A 12,047-nucleotide genomic window follows, 5' to 3' on the forward strand; every position below is an offset into this window, starting at 1 on the left:
TGTTTTCTTTCCTTTTGTTTGTTTGTTTTGTGGTTGGAGTTGAATAATTGAGTCTGTTTCATAATGTACGACAGCCGATATTAATAGATTCTGGCCTTAAAATCGAATCTCTCTGTCAAAGGGGAATACATCAGCTGCTTCTGGGTGTGGGTGTGTGTTCTCTGATCTTCCTACTTGTCGAGGTCTCATCGACTGCCGTGGCTGCAGCCTATTTTTCTTTTTTCGTTTTTTTTTTTTTTTGCGTGCTTACTAATTTCAGATTGTCTGTAAATCCGCTGCAGTTTCAGGGTGCAACAATCAGCCGCCCGGAGGCTTCTCAGTTGGAGTCTGATCACAAAATGCTTGTTTTTTTTTTTTTTTTTTTTTCCTTTTTCTTTTCCGCTTCCTCTCTTGCACTCGTAACATCTCCGAACGTCTGAGTCGTGGCGGTGGGGAGCCTCCCCTCTTTTGGCTGCTGTGGTGTGTCATGCTGTTCACTGGTTTCCTGAGCCTGCACTACGATGCCCTGTGTGGATCTGGGACATGCGGCCTGCACATACTAATACCTCCATCTGTGTGTCTGTTTCCCCAAAATGACAATATTTCAGGGAGTTGAGAAAACACAACTTCATGCATTTACCTTTCAATAAGCTACCCCTTTCTTAGAGTAAGTTTTTTTTTTTTTTTTTTTGATTTCAGCTACCTGAGTTTTGTCCAGCTGATTTCTAAAAATCAATACCTTGTGATCGACTGCTGTGTATTTGGTATATTTTCTGTGTCAATCGGATAAATGCTTGCATGTCGGTGATCTGTGCAGAAGGGTTTGTGTTGCGGTCTCGTGTGTGCAGTATTGTCCTTCAATGCTTGTGATGGATGGAGCCTGACGGTGTGTGTAAGTGTGGATAAAGAGTGTCGTTTGTGCATCAGGTGGCAAACTCAGAAGGCACCTGGGTGCAGCTGGATAAAAACAGCGTGGTGGAGTTTTGTGAGAGTGATGAAGGAGAGGCCTGGTCGCTGGCCAGAGACCGCGGTGGGAATCAGTACCTCCGTCACGAAGACGGTAAGCTGCGGCTCCACCTCCACGCTGAAACTGGGGTTAAATCCAGCATCAGGTCTTTCAATGTGGCTATATGACGTAAATCGCTCTTGCAGAACAAGCGTTGCTTGACCACGGGAACCAGACGCCGCCGCCCAGCCCGTTCTCTGTACAGGCCTTCAATAAAGCCGCGACGTCTAACGGCGCGCAGGGCTTTGACTACGGCATCTCCAACAACAAAGGTGAGCCCGCCTTGGTTTACACTGCCTTTCAACACAAGTATATTAATGTTCTACATATCTGCTTTCGTCGATGTCCGCTCGTCTTTTCTAACCTTTATCTTCAATGAAAGACTGCTAAACAACACCTGTTAAACTTCAGCTCCATCTTTAACTCCTGTCTTTCCCTGATCTTCATTCCTTGCTTTAGCGACACCTCGCAGCTCACTGTGTGACACATGCTCATTTCAGCTGGAACTAGAAGCTGATCCTCACTCATGCACATATTTTCCTCAAGAGAGCGACATTTTTTTAACTAGAGGAAATCGAACCTTCCCATCATTTAGGTAGCCGATGTTCTGTGAAGTATTTGTGATTCACTACGAGGCTTCAGGTTCGCCGGTGCCATCTCTCATCTGTTTTTGTTTTTCTGCATGCTCTTGATTGTTGTAACTTTATGCCTCACATCTCAGCAATGTCAGGCATACGTCTGCGCGCATGGGCCAGTCGGTCTGCTTCTGGTCGCCCGGACCAGTGTGGGCTTCGTGTCCAGTTTTGAGTGGAAACTGGCTTTGAACGCACCGCCCCCCCCACCCCCCCACCCCGCCCCCTCCCACCATCCGCCATGTTTATTTAGTCCCTTCAAAGATCATTCACTTCAGCACAGTTTTATTTATTGGTAATGTAGAATGTATCCTGGCTGAATTCATCATTTGTGCTGCACCAGAGCTATGGTTGCCACAACATTGTTTGTGTGCCTTTCAGCCTGAATATCCATCTCAGTTTCCTTTTAAACTACAGAGCTGAGTCCTGTTGTTGTGTCCTGTTATAAGGAGGTTAATCAATCTGTTGATCTCGCAGTGCAGAAGTAAAGCAGTGGTGATTGAAACTTATTTTTACTAGCAGTTACTTTGTGTCTTTATGAGGTGAAATAAACATCTGACTCCCTGTAGTTTACTTTGACCACTTCAGTTTTGCTGTAAGCCCAGAGGAGAGGAGGAATGTAGAGGAATCTTCTTAAAAATTCGGCATTATGGCTGTTTTCTTTGTAAAATCGTTAAATGTTTGAACTCTAAATGACTTAAATGTCTCGTTGCTTGTTGATGGTATTAACAGAGGCTTTCACATGGTTTGTGGCCTTTTCTAATCTTTATCAAGGTGAGAGATAAATGAAGGAGTGACTGAACGCTGTGCCAGGAACAAGTTTCCTCTCAACTCACGTTGCGCAGTTCAGTTCGCTTCAGTGTCATTTAGTTAAATGAGGGATTATCTGAATCCTCTGACTTCTCAGGTCTGAATAAAAACCTTTCACCAAGTCTTACACTGTCCAGCTTTGCACATGTACTTGATTTTGATGGACAACTTGATGAGGACATGGAGGATTTGTAAAGAATCTCTCCACCCCCCCTTCCCAGCATGTCGGTTCTCCTAATAGATTTGTAAAAATGGAGGAGATGCTGGTACTCTGGGCTACAAACTGGAATTGTGAGAAATTCCGAGCTGCTTGTTGTTTCAGATTTCAGGTTTAGATGAAGTTTAATAATAAAGAGGGTTGAAGAATTTGGTTAAACTTGGCACATTTGTTTGGCTGAAAAAAGAAAAAACCCTGAGAAGATTGCTGCCACCTGCACACTGATGTGTGTGTACCAAACAACCTGAGCTTCCTGTTTTGCTTGGGAATTTTCTCTGGTATGTTTCCTTTGAAGTCTGAACACCGCAGAGCTGTTCACAGGAGGTGATGGACTTTAGAGGAACTGCGTCAGTTTGTCCCGGATAGAGCAAAAGATGGAAGCACTTCTGCTGCCACGTCCATGTCTTCCTACATTCTGTCGGCCGCAGTGGTTCTCAGCTGGTGCAGTCGTCCCACATGCATGGCGTTGTATTTTGTGATGAATTTTTGTGGAAGTTATGCAAGAAGTCAACTCTACCAGTGGGAGCTTTTCTTTCTTTATTCTTTTTTTAAACTGCAGTTCAGACCGGTGAGCAGTGTGAGCACTGTCCATGGCTCAGATTTTGCAAAACTTTTGTTAAATCAGTTGTTGATAAATTAGAATCCTGGAAGACTGCAGGTTTTTTTTTTCCCCCCTGTTATGTTTATTTTTATGCATACAGGCTTTTATCTTTTCACTTTTTTAAACTGGCACCTAAGCGTCTCGTTTAGGGTTCAGTGGAACCACAGGACCCCCTCCCTGTCCATAAGCAGCACCTCTTTAGGCCCATATACAGTCCTCCCATCCTGTACATCTTCTGCAATGTGTCAGACGACTGAACGGTTCATAGGAATGACCTCCACCCCCCCACCCCCACCCCCACCCCCTGGAATCCTCAGACCGTAGTATAAGCTGTAGTTTTTTTTCCCATTCCTCTGTCTCCATGTTTGCAGGTGACCGGCTGAGTGCCATACTGAATTCCATTCAGTCTGGGCCCTTCCTCTCAGCAGCTCCCTCCTCCTCCTCCTCCGTATTTGAGCAAGCTGCCCAACCTCCCTCCTCCTCCCTTGTCCACAGCCCATTTGTGTTTGGACAATCCCCCTCCCAACTGTCTCAGGCACAACCACAGCTTCTGAGTAAGTCTGTCCTGCTTTCTGACAGCGCTTGCTTGCACAGGTGTTGATCCTCTGACTTGAAAGCTTTTCGTTTTCTGTGTTGTGTATCTCAACGGGGATATGGTGCAACAGTCATGTGTGACACTTAACACTGAAGTTGTGTCCCGCCAGTGCAGAAGTATCCCTAACAAGCCAGCGCCGCTCTTTATTTTTTTTCTCATGTTTAAATCTTGTGTCCTCCAAAATGAATCAAGTGACTACCTCCAAGAAGTAATCATGGGTATTTTCACTTGTTTTTCACAACAAGATTTCAAACTTCTCAATATTCAAATGAATTTGGATGTTTGTGCCGTGAGCTGAAGAATTCGGCTGAGTCGCACATTATTTTTGCTTGCTCTGCTTGCTCAGTGTGCCTCTTGCTTTCTTTTTCATCTTCTTCATTGCTGCTTTAATTATAGATCCGCATCCTCCATCTTTGATTAACAGTTAGTCTCATTTTCCACCTCAACCAGCCCAGGGCTTCACTGCCAACGTCCACAACGGGAGATTAATCCAGCTTTAGCTCGGAGCGGTTATGTCGTTTGATGCAGCGATCCTCTCAAATAGCAATAACTTCACTTCACGAAACATTTGTTCCTTACTGAATAATTCAGGCAGACAATTCAAATAAATACAGAAGTAGGAATTACCTGATGTTGTGTTGAACGGGATCCAAAATTCTCAATGTTTCGGCACATTTTTTTTTTTCCAGTTTGTGTAGCGCTTTTCGTTCCTGTCAGTCTGTTTTTCTGCGTTAGTAATTCTTTATTTTCCTGTTTTTCATTGAGTCTTAAAGGTGTCATGAAGGAAAAAAATAACTTTTTTTTTTTTTTAATAATCACATTGTGAATTCAGATTCCTGACAATTCATTACTTTTCTGCCATCATTCCCTCAACTCTGACTTCCAATAGTTGTTGTTGTGGCTTTACATATTGTGCAAAAACAAGGAGGAATAATTAACTCAAATGTTTGTCCAACTTATTTTATATTTCCTTCGTGACACTAACTGGACTCTGTAACATGTTTTCCTCTTCTTTAAGTGTCTCTCTCTCCCCCCATGTCTGCCTCCTATCCGTGTCTCTTCCCCACATATTGTCCTTTTCCTTCTTTCGCCTGTTTGCCTTGACCCCATCTTCCTCTCTGTGCTTTCTCTCTTTCCTTCCTTCCTTCCTTCTCCCTGTGGTGGCCTCTCTCTTTGCACTCCATGTCTCGTCGGTTTACCTGCTTCCACTGTTTTCCGCTGTAGATGGTTCACCACGCAGCCTTGCTTCTCGCGAGCGTGCGCACAAAAGCGGCGTGTCCGCGGCCGGGCATGGTACTACTGCTCTCTCATCTCTCGCTCTGAGGCAAAAGGGTGGGTAGCCACAGCATGCACGCCCCCCTCAGGCCGGTCCGAGGGCGGGCACCGACATTTTAATGGCGTGAGTCAGGCCCGCGTCAACACAGTGGAGGCTGAAATAAAGATCAAGCTCAAAACTTTTACATTTTTGCAGCTAAAACTCTGGTTTCTTGGTTAGTGGTCTCTGGACTGGGCTGGAATCCATCTTTCATTAAGGCATCCATGATTAACATGTCCGATTTGGTCAGAAAAAGCAGTGAACAATAACATACAAGTGCAGAAATTTCCCATTTTTTTAACAAAACAAGTCACTCACCGTTGCATTACGAGGTTTAACATCTTTCATCTTTGGGACTTTGGTTGTCTTTCTGCTCGTCATTTCATTTTGCTGTCTCTTTTTGCATCACATTCTCTCCTTTCCCTTCAGTTAAGTGTTAAATCGGCTGAAATCACAGACGATGCCCCGTATGCGGTGTGACCGTGAGTGTTGTCGATGTTTAGGTGAGCGGGGAAACGTGATGTCTGGCGCGCGGTCCATGTCTCCGGGCTCCAAACACCGCCAGGAGAACCGCGCAGCCAAGCAGGAGAGCTGGGGAAGTCGCTCCTCCGAGCAGGGCAGGATCAAGACCAACGAGGGAGGGCTGTCGGCCAGCGAAGCGCTCAACCTGCGGTCGGACACGGCCAAGCTGCGGTCCGACTCCCACAGCCGCTCCCACTCGCCCAATCACAACACTCTGCAGGCGCTGAAGGCCGACGGCAGGACCTCAGGAAACCGGGCCGAGTCTCCAAACCCCGGCTCTCGCTCCTCCTCTCCCAAACAGAAGGTCGTGTCCTCTTCAGGCAGGTCTAGTCCCTCCAGCACCTCCTCGCAGCACTCGTCCTCAACGCATCATGACAAGAACCTCCCGCCCAAAGTCAGCCCTTCCTCCAAAGCCAGGCTGGATCCTCCCAGGGAGAGATCCAAGTCGGACTCGTACACTCTGGACCCAGACACACTCAGAAAGAAGAAGGTTCCCCTCACAGAGCCGCTTCGGGGCAGATCAACCTCCCCGAAACCGAAACTCTCCCCAAAGGAGCCAAATAAAGGTGTGATCAGCAACGCGGAGAACCGCGTTCCCTCTCCTCACGTCACCCAGGAGAACCTCCACAGCGAAGTGGTGGAGGTCTGCACCTCCAGCGCTCTCCTGTCCAACGAGGACGTCAACGACGAGAACGTGGAGGTCCGCAACGCCGAGGAGGGCTCCTGCAAGGTGCACTTCAGCATCGGCAAAGCCCCCGTCAAGGAGGAGCTGGAGAGTCGCTCTTCGCCCAAAGTCAGCCGCAAAACCTCCAGCAGACACACGCGGCCCAAGAAGGACAAATCCGGCCCTCTGTTCAAAGGGGAGAGCGCCTCCAAGGTCACCGAGCCCGCCAAGCAGGCCATGTCTCCCTCCGTGGCCGAGTGCGCCCGGGCGGTCTTCGCGGCCTTCCTGTGGCACGAGGGCATCGTTCACGACGCCATGGCCTGCTCCTCCTTCCTCAAGTTCAATCCAGACCTCACCAAAGAGCACGCCCCCATCCGCAGCTCGCTGGGAGGCCAGGGCGCCGAGGAGAAGGAGAGCAAGCTGAAGAACCGACACTCCTTGGAGATTTCCTCCGCGCTCAACATGTTCAACATTGCCCCGCACGGCCCGGACATCTCCAAAATGGGCAGCATCAACAAAAACAAGGTTCTGTCCATGCTGAAGGAGCCGCCGCTGCCCGAGAAGTGCGAGGACGGAAAGGGAGACTCCATTTCCTACGAGATGACTTCTCATCCCTCCATGAGGGCGAAGTCCATCTTACCGCTGACGCTGCAGCACCTGGTGGCGTTCTGGGAGGACATTTCAATGGCCACCATCAAGGCTGCGACGCAGAACATGATCTTCCCCAGCCCGGGCTCCAGCGCCATCCTGAAGAAGAAGGAGCACGAGAAAGACAGCAAGAAGGCCAAGAAGGAAAAGAAGAAGAGGGAGAAGGCGGAGGTGCGTCCCAGAGGGAACCTGTTCGGAGAGATGGCTCAGCTTGCCATGGGCGGCCCGGAGAAGGACACCATCTGTGAGCTGTGCGGCGAGTCCCACCCTTACCCCGTCACCTACCACATGAGACAGGCTCATCCAGGTAGGACGACGCGCCTGTCCTGACCTGCTTCGCTTACGGTATGAAAGTAGTCTGTGTTCTCAACTCTGCCTGCGTTCTGATGCGTCGGCAGGCTGCGGCCGCTACGCGGGAGGCCAAGGCTACAACAGCATCGGGCACTTCTGTGGCGGCTGGGCTGGAAACTGTGGCGACGGAGGCATCGGAGGAAGCACCTGGTACCTGGTGTGCGATCGATGTCGGGAGAAATACCTCAGGGAGAAGCAGACGGCTGCCAGGGAGAAGGTAGCGACACCCTGCTCAGATCCCTCTTTTATTTTAGAAGAATCAATCCTCTCAGATCACCCGTTCGTCTCGTTTCCAGGTGAAGCAGTCAAGGAAGAAGCCTCTGCAGGTGAAGACCCCCAGGGCGCTGCCCACCATGGAGGCCCACCAGGTGATCCGGGCCAACGCTCTGTTCCTGCTGTCCCTGAGCAGCGCGGCGGAGCCCAGCATGCTGTGCCACCACCCTCCCAGACCGCTCCACTCCCAGCTGCTCCCCAGCCTGAAGGAGGGCGTGTCGGAGGAGCTGCCCAATAAGATGGGCTGCCTCTACCTGCAGACATTAGCAAGGTACTGACCCGCTCAGCGAGTGACGGGCCGCGCCCCGCAGGGACGCGTTTCATACGACGATTTGACTCCTTCACGCTCCTTCCTTCCCTCAGGCAACACACCGAGAACTTCGGGGGCTACCAGGACGACAACCTCTTCCAAGATGAGATGAGGTATTTGCGCTCGACATCTGTTCCTGCGCCCTACATTTCAGTCACACCCGATGCCTGCCCCAATGTTTTTGAGGAGCCAGAGAGCAACATGAAATCAATGCCCCCAAGGTAGCATCTTTTATTCACTTCACTTTCTCTCTTAAATGTGTTTTTGGCTTCTTTTTTTAAAGCATCACCTTCTGTCTTTGCATAACATCCTGACTTGTTTGTCAGAATTTTAATGTTTAATACATCAGTGGGTTATCACATCATGTTGAATAAGTTCTTGAAATGTGGGCTTTATTGTCATATTCATCTTCAACTCAACTGCTGATCTGTTTATTCAGTGGATGGTCCAAGTGAAGCATGAACATCTTTCTTATGCTACTGGGATTTGATATCTCGGATCACATTATTTCCTGCCTGTCTTCCAGTCTTGAGACCAGCCCGATCACGGACAGCGACACGGCCAAGCGTACGGTGTTTCAGAGGTCTTACTCCGTCGTGGCCTCGGAGTACGACAAGCAGCATTCCCCGTCTCCAGCCCGGGTCAAAGCGGTGCCCAGACGACGGGTTCACAGTGGCGACGCAGGTAGTGATGCATAACCAGATAAAAAGACGGTACCGGGGGCTCCTGCGGAAGCCGCAGCATCGTGTGTGACCGCTGATCTCACTTTGTCCAGAAGTGGGCTCGTCCCTGCTGCGCCACCCGTCCCCAGAGCTGTCCCGCCTCATCTCGGCCCACGGCTCCCTCAGCAAAGGGGAGAGGAACTTCCAGTGGCCCGTCCTGGCGTTTGTCATCCAGCACCACGACCTGGAGGGCCTGGAGGTCGCCATGAAGCACGCTCTGAGGAAGTCGGCCTGCAGGGTGTTTGCCATGGAGGTACAGCTTGTCCCGTTACCGAGGCGAGCTGCCGTGCTGCATCAGCCCGTGTCTCCGCTCTGATCTTCACTCTGTTTTCTCTTCATCAGGCCTTCAACTGGCTTCTCTGCAACGTGATCCAGACCACCTCCCTCCACGACATCCTGTGGCACTTCGTAGCATCCCTCACGCCGTCGCCGTTTGAGCCCGAGGACGAGGAGGACGACGAGAACAAGGGGAACAAAGAAAATGTAGAGCAGGTGACAAGAAGTTTAGCGTCAAGCGTCATGAGGCTTTGCTTTCCTGCTGCTTTTTCTAAACACGAATACTCTGAACGCTCACAGGAGAGAGACCTCGGGGTCTGTGAACACCCCCTGTCGGACATCGTGATCGCCGGAGAGGCGGCTCATCCTCTTCCTCACACCTTCCACCGCCTCCTCCAGACCATCTCAGACCTCATGATGTCCCTTCCCAGCGGCAGCTCACTGCAGCAGATGGCGCTCAGGTACTTCCTCTTGTTTATGAAACTTACTGCTCTCCGTTTTTATTAATTCCCCTTTTCAAGCGTTTACTGATATACGAGTGTGTAATTCTAGGTGCTGGAGTCTCAAGTTCAAGCAGTCTGACCACCAGTTTCTACACCAAAGCAATGTTTTCCATCACATCAACAATATTTTATCCAAGTCGGACGATGGAGACAGCGAGGAGAGCTTCAACATCAGCGTGCAGTCCGGTTACGAAGCCATGAGCCAGGCAAGAAAGCAACAACTTAATTAATACTGTTATGAGTAGAGATGGTATTACTAACCTGAAGAGTGTGTGTGTGTGTGTGTGTCACAGGACCTCTGCCTGGTCACGTGTTTGAAGGACCTGACCAGCGTGGTGGACATCAAGACGTCCAGCCGCCCCGCCATGATCGGCAGCCTCACCGACGGCTCCACAGAGACCTTCTGGGAATCCGGAGACGAGGACAAGAACAAGACCAAGAGCATCACCATCAGCTGCGTGAAGGGCATCAACGCCACCAAGGCCTCGGTTCACGTGGACAACTCCAGAGACATCGGGGTGAGAGGGAAACAGGAAGCTGCTAGATTTCACACACGATGGTTCCTTTTTAAAATCCTCATATTTGTTTATGAAGACTTACAGTTCTGGAAGTGGTAGAGATGTTGACGACTCTGAATACATGTTTTCCGATGTCTCCATTTCCACAACAGAACAAAGTGACGTCTGTAACGTTCCTTTGTGGAAAAGCAATAGAGGACCTCTGCAGAATCAAACAGGTATAGATGCATGGATTATTGGTTTTTAATACTCTTTACGTTAAACGGGTCTACTGCAGGTCGACAAGCTGCTGCATCATTTCACTCAGGCTTTCTTGTTGGCTTGCAGTCACTTTTGTTTTCTTTTCTAATGCGTCAGTTTGGCTATTGGGAACCGTACTGCCGTTTCTTGTTGCAGAGTAATTCTGTGGTCCTGCCTGCTGTGACGGCGTTTTACTGTAAGACGGATGTTTCTGGTGTTCCATGGCAGGTCGACCTGGACTCGCGTCACATGGGCTGGGTGACGAGCGAGCTCCCGGGAGGAGATCATCACGTGATCAAGGTGGAGCTGAAGGGGCCTGAGAACACCCTGAGAGTGCGACAGGTGAAGGTCCTCGGGTGGAAGGACGGCGAAAGCATCAAGATACCCGGTCAGATCTCCGCCAGCATGGCCCAGCAGAAGAACTGTGAGGCCGAGACGCTCAGAGTTTTCCGCCTCATCACGTCTCAGGTTCGCACAGCTACATTACACCGTCGTGCTTTGTCTGTTCACACAACATAAATCTGACTGAAAGCAGCCATGGTTTCACTCGTTCATGTGTTTCTGGGTCTTTAGGTTTTCGGAAAGCTGATTTCTGGAGATGCGGAGCCGACTCCGGAGCAGGAGGAGAAAAACCTGCTGTCATCTCCCGAGGGAGAGGACAAGGTCTGCGTTTTCATACACGGAGCTCTTGTTTTAGGAACCAGATTCTAACCAGTGACTTCGAAGCTGATATTTTGCTTGTTTTTTGAACCTGTGTGTGAAAAGGTGCCGTCGGACGCAGACCTCAAAGAGCACATGGTGGGAATCATTTTCAGCCGCAGCAAACTCACCAACCTGCAGAAACAGGTCAGGCAGTTCGTCCGTTTCGGGACTTAGAAATGAGCTCCTACAGAATCACACGGCGTCTCTCCTGACCGCGTGATCGCGATCCGTCTCCAGGTCTGCGCTCACATCGTCCAGGCCATCCGCATGGAGGCCACGCGCGTGAGGGAGGAGTGGGAGCACGCCATCTCCAGCAAGGAGAACGCCAACTCGCAGCCGAGCGACGACGACGCCTCCTCGGACGCGTACTGCTTCGAGCTGCTCTCCATGGTCCTGGCGCTCAGCGGCTCCAACGTGGGCCGCCAGTATCTGGCCCAGCAGCTGACGCTCATGCAGGACCTGTTCTCCCTGCTGCACACGGCTTCCCCTCGAGTGCAGAGACAGGTGGGCGAGACCGAAAGACCAAATATACACATATCGCTCAATGACGGAGTTCAGACTTACTAGTAGTTTCCTGCGAATGAGAACTCCTGTCAAGTTCATTCTTCATCTCACAACAGATGTTTTTTTTTTTTTTTTTTAATCAATCATATTTCAAAGCTGCACTGTCTTGCTGCACTGCTGCCACCATCTGACACTTTTTGGTATAGCATTGATCTGGGAATCATCACAGCATTACAGACGCTTGTGTCCTTGTGAAGGGTTCAGATCAAACAAAATGGAAGCGGCGCTCCGTAGCGCTGCCTTTCCAGCAGCGGTGGTTGTAAATGTAAAACATGATCCTGTGTTTTAGTAGTAGAATCCCTGCACTGAAAGGCCTCCTGTCCTCTGCATTGGGGATTTGGAGCCAGTGAATTAGGTTGTTATGCTGTTCAAATCTGGAAGTCATTTGCGTGTCTCGCTGGCCGCCTCCATGCTGTCATGGAAAATGAAAATCTCCTTCTACAGGGACCCGACAGCGATCCAAGTGTGAACTAAATGTTGTTTTTAGTTATTAGAGGTTTCTGTTGTGCCTGATGGTCCTCTTGGGCACGCACAAAACATATTGAAAGTTAAATAGGCCGAGATGACTAACATATTCGACATTTTAAATGTCATCCTAT

At 49.8% G+C, this 12,047-nt stretch overlaps 1 protein-coding gene across 15 annotated transcripts in view; it reads left to right on the plus strand.

Annotated features, from left to right (window-relative positions):
* Nucleotides 1-12,047, plus strand: part of mycbp2 (MYC binding protein 2) — a 58,051-nt gene that overhangs the window by 37,954 nt on the left and 8,050 nt on the right. For 10 of the 15 annotated variants that reach the window (XM_030111800.1, XM_030111807.1, XM_030111803.1 and 7 more), the window contains 18 exons: nucleotides 907-1,039; nucleotides 1,132-1,257; nucleotides 3,617-3,799; nucleotides 5,659-7,296; nucleotides 7,388-7,557; nucleotides 7,637-7,884; nucleotides 7,977-8,144; nucleotides 8,450-8,607; nucleotides 8,699-8,898; nucleotides 8,988-9,137; nucleotides 9,222-9,382; nucleotides 9,474-9,630; nucleotides 9,718-9,942; nucleotides 10,095-10,160; nucleotides 10,411-10,650; nucleotides 10,756-10,845; nucleotides 10,948-11,028; nucleotides 11,122-11,388. In XM_030111800.1, coding sequence (XP_029967660.1) covers nucleotides 907-1,039; nucleotides 1,132-1,257; nucleotides 3,617-3,799; nucleotides 5,659-7,296; nucleotides 7,388-7,557; nucleotides 7,637-7,884; nucleotides 7,977-8,144; nucleotides 8,450-8,607; nucleotides 8,699-8,898; nucleotides 8,988-9,137; nucleotides 9,222-9,382; nucleotides 9,474-9,630; nucleotides 9,718-9,942; nucleotides 10,095-10,160; nucleotides 10,411-10,650; nucleotides 10,756-10,845; nucleotides 10,948-11,028; nucleotides 11,122-11,388 — 4,461 coding nt within the window. Of the gene's footprint in view, nucleotides 1-906; nucleotides 1,040-1,131; nucleotides 1,258-3,616; nucleotides 3,800-5,658; nucleotides 7,297-7,387; nucleotides 7,558-7,636; nucleotides 7,885-7,976; nucleotides 8,145-8,449; nucleotides 8,608-8,698; nucleotides 8,899-8,987; nucleotides 9,138-9,221; nucleotides 9,383-9,473; nucleotides 9,666-9,717; nucleotides 9,943-10,094; nucleotides 10,161-10,410; nucleotides 10,651-10,755; nucleotides 10,846-10,947; nucleotides 11,029-11,121; nucleotides 11,389-12,047 lie in introns of all 15 variants that reach the window. The other 5 variants (XM_030111806.1, XM_030111808.1, XM_030111812.1 and 2 more) reach the window with 3 other exon arrangements.

The sequence above is a fragment of the Salarias fasciatus genome, chromosome 16 (genome assembly GCF_902148845.1).
Source record: "Salarias fasciatus chromosome 16, fSalaFa1.1, whole genome shotgun sequence".
Lineage (NCBI taxonomy): Eukaryota > Metazoa > Chordata > Actinopteri > Blenniiformes > Blenniidae > Salarias > Salarias fasciatus.